Raw genomic sequence first — 9,199 nt, forward strand, 5'->3', positions numbered from 1 at the left:
GACCACAATTCAATCTCTGCCGAATTTGCTCTCTATAGCCTCCTCCTCCCACCTGCAACACACCCTGGCTACACTCCTTGAACCCTCCCAACCCCTCAATACTACCTACTGATTCTTTCCTCGCCTCCTTGGAACTGGGCTTACATACCCTGGCAAATTGGCCCCTCCTGCTGCACTTTCTACATACTCTCCTACCAGCCAGGCAATCCTTTCAGGTGGCAACAGGGGCTACGTCCACACATCCAAAACATGTTGGCTTTTCTTGCACCCCCACCTTCCCCTTTAGAGGGGCACTCTCCCCACGGCTGTATCGCTACCAATGTTCACTGATCTGGCCACTTCCTCCCCAGAGCTGGCCACTTCCTCCCCTGAGCTGGCCACTTCCTCCCCAGATGTGGCCGATTTAGTGTTCACATAAGTCACCACCCATTTGGTCATCCGTTCAATTCTTCTGGCAGCCGACAGATCTTCCTTTAATGAAGGGTTCCTTGCCAGCCACTGTGTCTCTTGGATCTCCTGATTGGACATTGCCACCTTCATCTCCTCTGCGTTCCCTGAAAAGCTGTGCTTTGCCAAGATGGCACTTAAATCCGCAGCTAAGTCATCCACTGTCTCTTCACTCCCTTCATGCCTCAATTTTGCTTTAATCTTTTAAAACCATATTGGGTTTTGCCCAAAGTGTTAATCCAACTGCTTTCTCCATTGTAACTGGGGCATCCCCTGGGGGCATTCCTTCAGGGTCCGGCGGATGCTTGTAGATGCATAGACCCTCAGTGTCCAGGCATTACTTTCATGCAACTAAGTAAGCCCTAATGTAACAGCGCCACGATGCCCAAGGGCTGCTTTGTGCGCTTTATAAATGTCATGAAGGCGGCTTATTTTTCCTCATGCACCAGATGTCCCGTACCGCTGGCAAGGGCGTAGAAATGAAACATGCCCTTCCAAACCTCCCTTGCACAGGTGGATGCCTGGATGTGGGCAGTGAATAAAGCAGAGGTGTTCAATTCTCTTTATTGCCCTGGTGCCTTGGTATGCAGCACAACATGTTCCCAGTGGCAGAAGGATATGTCTGTAAAAAATGAGGAATCTGATTACACTGAAACGTTTAATGAATCACTCAAAGCAAAGTGTGCGAATACTCATTTCTTTAAAAAGTAACAGACTGCGATGCACTTGTGTTTGGGGAGAGGTGCTGGCTGCAGCTCCCGCACTCTTGGGGGGCATTGCCAGGCACGCCAGTCGCCCACGTCTTTGCTTTGTTGGGAAAATCTATCTGCCCCCATAGTGGGACTAACAGGGTTCCTGTGCTCATGGGCCTGTGCAACTCACTGGGCTAAGCAACTGGCTTGTCTCTGCTCCCTCTGGAGTCTGGCCTGTCATGGCTCCTTTCTGCTCCAAATCCGGAAACACGCTCGGCTCTCTTCAGCACCTGCAGTGTGCCTGCTCCAGAAAACTCCCCAGCCTGGTGTGGAGTTGGCGACTATGTCCTGCAGTGCTGCCGGTGTGATGTCATATCCACTTCCTCTTGGCACGTGTTGTAAGGGGGCGGCGGACATGTGTAGCGTAGGTGATGTAAGCCCCTGCTGAAAGCCTGTATCATCTTCAAATCCTGCTGCATCATCTACGAGGCTGTCGCCCTCAAATCCCCAAGCTACCTCGCTGGGAAACTCAGCATCTCCAGAGGCCTGGGATCCACCCGAAAAAAGGACATGTGCTGACTTGAACTCTGCCGATACCAGAAGAAAAGAACCAGATAGACCCTCGTCTCCATCAACATCAGACTCACACCCTCACCCCCCACTTCTACAATTCAGGAAGGAGCTCAGGACCCCCCTCTCAAGGAATGTCTCCTCTCTAACACCTAGGTCCACACACCCTGTACTGCCTACCCTTCCTGAGACTGAGTGATGTGATCCCCACTATTTCCTCTCCTGGTTGCTTGCAGATCCCTTGATGAAAAAAGGCCCACCTTCCCCCTCCCCTGTAGTAGCTCCCCACTCCCGTGTTTCTGTGTTCCACTCACCATGTTCTTCCCCCTACGATTGCAAAGTGCTCCATTTGTTTCTCGAAGTGAAGTCTGCACTCAATAAATGCCCTGCTGATAATAATGACACCGTAGGTGGAGAGAAAGAGCAAGAGAGCAGCTTGCTCTCCGACTGCACCAAGCAACCTACCCCTCCCCCTTAATGTTCCACTCTAGCACCAGATCCTCGAGGGCACCTCACGAGGGACAGGGGCCTGAGAGAGACCTAAGAACGGGCAGTTGATCCCGGGAGCTTGGTGGATGCTGCTCGAAACCTGATCTAAATGATGAGACCTGATCTACTTGCATGTAACTATGAAGGATTCTAAGAACAAACTACACACTATGCCTACGGGATAGCTTCAAAGGGCTGCAATCTATCATCCACACACGGATACGTTGCTAAACCCTAGAGTCCATGAACTCCAAAGACAGTACTTGACGTTTTGGCTTGCAACTGGCCCTTAGTGGCAAGCGCATTCACGAATCAGGGTTCCATCCTACGCAACACGTTATAGTCTATCTAATGCTATGTTGCTGCACCCTTCTCTCATGATCACCCATACTGTCAGGTCGACAGGAGTGTTGCCACTACAGGTGTGACAGATACTGGTGGCATCCTTGTCCTTCCAGGGAATAGAGCAGATCATAGTGCATTTGAGAAGTTGATTTGCTAGTTGATAACGGAAAGATCTGTGTGCACGTGTGCATTGCTCCAGAAATACTATGTGGCACACTTGATGCTGAAATAGTGCATTTAAGAAGTTGATTTGCTAGTTGATAACGGACGGAAAGATCTGCGTGCACGTGTGCATTGCTCCAGAAATACAATGTGGCGCACTTGACGCTGAAATCTCTGTTTAAATATGCATTTTTGTACATGTAACTTATTTTGCAATCCATAGCTCTGGTGTTAAACTCACAATTGAATGTGAATTACACTATCACACCTAGATCTGTCAGTAAATTCTCTATGATGGAGTTACCCCCACGCTGCACCACACCCTAAAGAACCAAGTTAAACTCTCAAGTACAGGCACTACTCCTTTTGGACCCTATTGTGTGGTGTGTAATTTAGTAGGTCTAGATCTGGGGTCTGCAACCTTTGGCTCTCCAGATGTTTTGAACTACAACTCCAATGATCCCTCACCATTGACTATGCTGGCTAGTTCCGATGTGAATTGTTGTCCAAAACAAGAGCCAAATGTTGCCACTGGGAATCAGCAGAGAGAAGTCAAAATATTAAATAAAGTCGATGATGGTAATATGCATGCAGGAATCTAAAAACACCAACTTTTGATCAGTGATAATAATGTAATCTATTATTCCTTTTCTACAGGACCTTGATGCAAGTTTCAACCCTGATCACTTTGAAGATCTTCATATTCATAAAGTGGATGGAATCCAGGCAAAAGTTCGCAGAGAGTGTCTTCTGGAGCCCATTGATACCCAAGGCATGGACCTTCCAGCAGAGAACTCAACTGGACAAGACCTGGAGGTGCAGCCGGGTTCCAGGACTAACAGCAGCCTGAGGCTGCCTATGAAATCACCTGGCATGCTTCAGCCAGCTGGCATTCTCACTGCAACCCTGGGAGATAGTACTCAAAGCACACTCTATGCACTTGAACACTCTCCTAAGCAGGGGCATGGGGGTAGCTGCCCCAATGTTGCACAGTCGAATGTTAGTCACACTGCCCGTATCCGCACATCGAATGATGTTGGTACAGCATCTGGTCAGATCAGGTCCAGCCACTTGAATCCAAACCTGGAAATTCCAGTGCGGCTCAACAACACAGCTATGGCTGGACGCCAAGAAGAAGCATACGTCACAATGGCGGCTTTTGCACCCACTAGCAATCCTCAATGAGGTCAGTGTGTACAGATTTTAGAATGTCCCCTGAAATCCGTCATGAGCTTAAAGTACCCCTTCCAATTATTGGCAAAATGTACCTATACAAGTCTTGTTCATGCATAGCGCTGGTACATATGCACCAAAAGCACGCCGGCTGCACCAAGAGGTTCTAAAGAGTCAAAACAGCCTTTTCTATTATAATCCTTATTTTACTGCTGACGGTGCCTAAACAGCCAGGTGACCGAACAGGACTAACTGGTGCTCGAACAGACCTTGTCAACATGTATGTTGCATAATACTTCAACTAGTCATATGCTATTCATTTGTGTAAGCGGAAATGCTGCATTCCGAGGGCCATCACAAGTTTCTCCAAGTTATTACACTCAAGCAAAGCGAGGACTTTAACAAGGGCCTGTGGACCTTAGCTGCTGTTAGTAGCCATAGAAGTGAGGTATTACTGCTTCTGTGGGGGTAGCATGTTCTGATTAAAAAGACAAAAGATGCCCATTGAAGGTTGGAACCGAATACTTTAATGCCTTTTGCCACTGCATTATTACAGTCAACATTCCAATGTTCTAATTAAGCAATAACCTGCTTGGAGGGGGATCTTACTTGCTGGTAACAGCTTGGTGCCCACGCCCAGGCCTCTACACGTGCCCCAGCACTGTTACTGTGTGTCAAAGCCTCCACCTTTACCAGGGTCCAATAGCATTTCTTTTTAAACATCACATTGGCCATTTCGTAAGATAACAACCACTCCCTTTTATGGCGGCCATGCGGATGAGATGCTGACCCCAGAGGCAGCTTGTTTCAGAGGCCCATGAGCTACAGCAGGTGAGTGCGTGGCCAGGAAGAGGCAGGTGAGTAGGTCACGGGAGAAGGTTTGGGCAAGCGTGCGGAGGGGCGCCAGCACAAGAGCGGCACAATAGGAATCGTGATCAGTGGACCAGGAGGTAAGGCCAGCATTCCTAGCTCGCTGTTTGGTGAGATTGGGTCCTACTCCTGATGACGTCACCTCCCCTGTGCTAATCTATATATATAAAACGGGAAATCTGTTTGTTTGTTCCTTATATAACTCCACTCCATTCCACCAATCTGCACCAGACTTTGCACAGTTACCTGTGAGGAGCCTCCGGACGTCACTGGCTACGTTACATGTCGATACCTCAGCCGGAGCCCCAGATTTCAGCCCCTGCACACATGAGACGATTGCCTGGAAGCAGCGAAACATCAAGGTGGTCATAGAAGGACCAGACACAGCTAATTCTAAGCGTCTGGACGTGAGGAACACATCTTCAAGGTCTGAAAACCACATTTCAAGGACCTAGCATGCACCGTTTAAGAGATACTTGCACTGCAACGCAATCATAAATGTTGTTGTAGTAGAATCGGCCAAAGCTCATTTTAAATGTCTCGATGCCAGGAACAAAACCCAAGGTCCTAAAAGGACCCTGAAAACCACATTTCAATGTCCTAGGATACGTCATATCCGAGATATCTGCCTCGCAATGTACCACAACCCACTGCACCACGCCAGGATAAGGCAACAGGTGGGGGACAGCACACAGCAGGTCCCATCATGCTGCTGCACGCCAACTCTCACCTCCCCTACACGTCTGCCCTGGAGTATGTAAGCCAGTCACACCCGCCCATTCTCAGTGCAGTTAACTTCCCAGTGCAGAGCACATTAAACAATAAGCGACTCTCAACAGGGGCCTACAGGATCATTGATTTTCAACAATAGATGAGAGTGTGATCATACTCTTTGCTAGTGTTATATAAATCGGCCATTTGTAACAGGAGTGAAATATGACATAGATGTCCTTCCCTCGTTGAAGCTGCTCTTACCTGGTCATTTTCAAGCTGATGGTAATTACACAGCAGCGACCGGAAATGCCTCCACCCGTGTATGCATGGTGGGGCCATTTAACCTAGATTCCCTAAAACTATGGCCTCCAACCCAGCATTAAAATCAAATGCTGGTGTTAATGCAATATGTGCTCCACACCCCAGCTCAGCATGGTAAAAACTGAAATGCTAAAACATGTCGAAAGCCTTTATGCATGTGTTCACATATGTTTTAGCACTGTGCAGGATTGGAAAATGACTGTCTTAGAGGTCTACCACCAGCCAGAAAATGGCCATTTAAAATTGTTATGCAGAACACAGTTCTGGAATGAAGTCCCTCCTCCTCAACGCTTCACTTGGGAGGATAGCTCAGCGGCAACGTGCTTGCCTTGGAAGCAAGACGGCACGGAGCAACACAGGTTCCATCCCCGGGTCAGCGCTTAGAAACCTCTGGGTATTAAAACCTATCATATGATGCCATATCAATCCCCTGTCAGGTACACTGCCACATTCTTTGTGATCCCTAAGACCTTTCTTCAAGGACCCTATGGGTTAGAGTCCTCGCTCTTCAGGAATTCTAACCATGTACAAGCTCATCCCACATATTGAAGCACCTCTTGCCAACAAAGCCGTGAGGTGTGAAGACACATCCCCGCAGTACTCACTTTATTGGCTTCCTCCATACAGATGCGATAGATCCAGACACAACGTTTACTCACCCATGACAATGCTTATTGTGTAGCACATAACACAGCTATGCAGGTGAATACCAGCAGCTTTACTTGAATGTACACTGATGTTAATACAGTGGAAAGGAGGACTTCACAAGCACTACCTCCGCATGTACCTCAAGCCTGCTTCTAGGAGCAGAAGACGCTCAGGCACAGGACTGGTGTGAGCATGCGCCTACATGCCACTGCGGGCATTACAGCGTGTCTCCAGACAGAACGGTCTTAGGGAAGGGCGGCTCCGGCGACCGCCCGGGGTGCCATTAGTCCCGCAGGGCACCAGCTGGGGGGAGCCTTTTAAGGGCTACCCCGAGCTGGCATGGTGGGAGACGTGTCCTCTTGAAATTAAATGCGCTTGCGGGAGCGGGCGCATTTAACAACAGGGTGCTGGCACCCTATTGAGAAAATTACCTACCTGCTGAGACACGGGAACGGGCAGTTTTTATTAGATTAGTTCCCTGCTCCCACACGGGAGTGGGGAGATGATTATCTTACTAGGGTACACCCTATTGTTGTTAAATGAGCCCGCTCCCGTGAGCGCATTTAATTTAAAAAGGATGCCTTCTCCCACCACCGAAAATAAACATTTGGCGCATCCAACCCCCCTCCTGCCCCCCTGCCCCATGCCGCAATTGACCAGGGGCACGGCGGGAGGGAAGGGAGTTGCCAAATTGTTCTTTTTCTGCATGGGACCCTGCTGCCACTAAGACTGGCACTGCCTTCAGAGATATAATCAGTGGAGGGCCAGTAGATACATCAGGGGCAACAGGCCTTTCTATTGCACACAGCTCTTCAAAATGTGACAACAAGATGGCATGGGGCTTTTACATCTTGTGTTTCTTTGTGACCAGGAGTATCCGGGCAGGGGGAAATGGTATGACCAGTGATTTGGCGCATAACTTTGCTTTGTAAATGTAGTGGGCCTCATTATAACCCAGACGGGACGGGGTTAACGGCGCCGGTATAGGTGCCGGCGTCGTCAACCCTGTCCCGCCTGATTACGAGGTCCCCGTCCCTGGTTTTACCAGACGTGCAGAACGGGTCCCGCGAGGGGAGGAGGGAGCAAACAACGGCCGCTCGTAATCGGCCCATTGTTTGCTCCCTCGCCCATTCCCATTCAGCCCTATGGGGGCTGAAATGGGAATGGGGAAGGTCCGGGTCCGGGTTCATAGAAGGAGGAATTACCGGGCCCTCCGAACTCGGAATGGCCCGGTAATTCCTCATTCTGGGAACCCAGAACCGGACGCGATTTCGGTGGCAGCCATGCGGCCAATAGCGGCATGGCTACCACCGAGGTCGTAATGAGGCCCAGTGTGTCTCATCACATAATCTATGAATTGGGGAACTACAAGAACCAGCGGCACTAGGCGTCCAGTCTTTTCTTCCTGATGAAGGATTGCTGCTGCTGCTGCTGCTGCTGTTGCTGCTGCACTGCTGCTATTACTACTGCTCTTGCAGTCTTGCACATGACACCTCACACACACACAGCCTCCCAAGCATACACTAACACAACATGTTCTCTGCTCCTGGCTTGACATACCATAGTGTATACATGTTCCCCCAATCTCAGATTTTGGACAATGCTACAAACTGAAAACAGCACAGCCTTGAAGAATGGAAAAGCACAGAAAGCATGTGTACTTCCTCAAACAGGAGCAAGGCCAACATCACACTGTCGTGAAACCCATCATGTTTGTCATCGCCACCAGGACACAAGATTGTCATGCGCTGCTGCTAATCACCCTGACAGTTAGTGACAAGCACAGTTCCTTGCAAACTCTTTGGATGGCTGCTAAAGTCCTACTAGATGTGTCCTCCATTCATTGTATCCCGCCGAGTGTCATAGTACAGTTTACCAGTGATTGTTTGCATTCGCTATATCCCCTCGAGTTGCATTGCATATTATATCTGTGGGCCTATTACTTATAACATTGAAATTCACAGTAGCCGTAGTGGCCAGCATTAGCAGTACAACACTGATCTTCGTTACTCATCTTCATCTTGACAGCTTGCAATTAAATATTGACTTTCCTTAGACTTGTACTCGTGTTCCCTTGCATGAACTGTATCACTTTGTGCTGCTTGGAATAATATACTCATGTGTGCTTGCAATAACTGAAGTCTATGGAGGTTCAATATATATATTTTAGTTGCAGGTTGCTTGCACGAGATGTATCGCAATAAATGTAAATATTGGACTAGTTGGTGCTGGCCTTAACTATATGGCATTGTGTATCATTATATATGTCCTTATTTCCTCTAGTGTTTTCTTCTATAATTATTCATACTGTTGCGAGGGCTCACTGTGCCGCACTGGAGATACCTTCATCTACCATTTGGTGGTGCATGTAGTGCACTGACGCTAAGGAGAAACAGGCCTCCGGTGTGTATCTCCACAAACTAGATGCAGAAACTCTGACCATCTACTGGAACCACACAACCGTACGCTAACCCTGGATCACCCACACATCAACGGCTCACCGCATGCAGAGATTCTCACCCTTGCTACTCGCTTCTAACGGGTCCAGATTTATGACAACTAAAGGTTTTGTAGTCTGGATGGTGGTATATCATTTTAGGAGGAGGTGGGTTTGAAAGCGGAAGTGCCTGGGGAGGTCATCCAATTGGTTGCCCAGGTATTGGATTGGATTGGTCAGCAAAAATGGCAAAGCAACAGTAGTTGGGTAAGGCCAGTGAGGCAAACCCAGAGTCTATGGAGTCAAACAGGCAGGCCGGGAAGGAGAATCC

General features: G+C 48.7%; 1 protein-coding gene across 1 annotated transcript in view; it reads left to right on the forward strand.

Moving 5' to 3' along the window:
• Positions 1–8,669, forward strand: part of IL7R (interleukin 7 receptor) — a 563,020-nt gene extending 554,351 nt beyond the window's left edge. Inside the window, exon 8 of the mRNA XM_069627128.1 lies at positions 3,363–8,669. Within this exon, the coding sequence (XP_069483229.1) occupies positions 3,363–3,890 (528 nt within the window). The 3' untranslated portion in view covers positions 3,891–8,669. The remainder of the gene's footprint in view (positions 1–3,362) is intronic.
• Positions 8,670–9,199: the final 530 nt, after the last annotated feature.

Source organism: Ambystoma mexicanum, chromosome 6p (genome assembly GCF_040938575.1).
Source record: "Ambystoma mexicanum isolate Mex_15411 chromosome 6p, UKY_AmexF1_1, whole genome shotgun sequence".
Lineage (NCBI taxonomy): Eukaryota > Metazoa > Chordata > Amphibia > Caudata > Ambystomatidae > Ambystoma > Ambystoma mexicanum.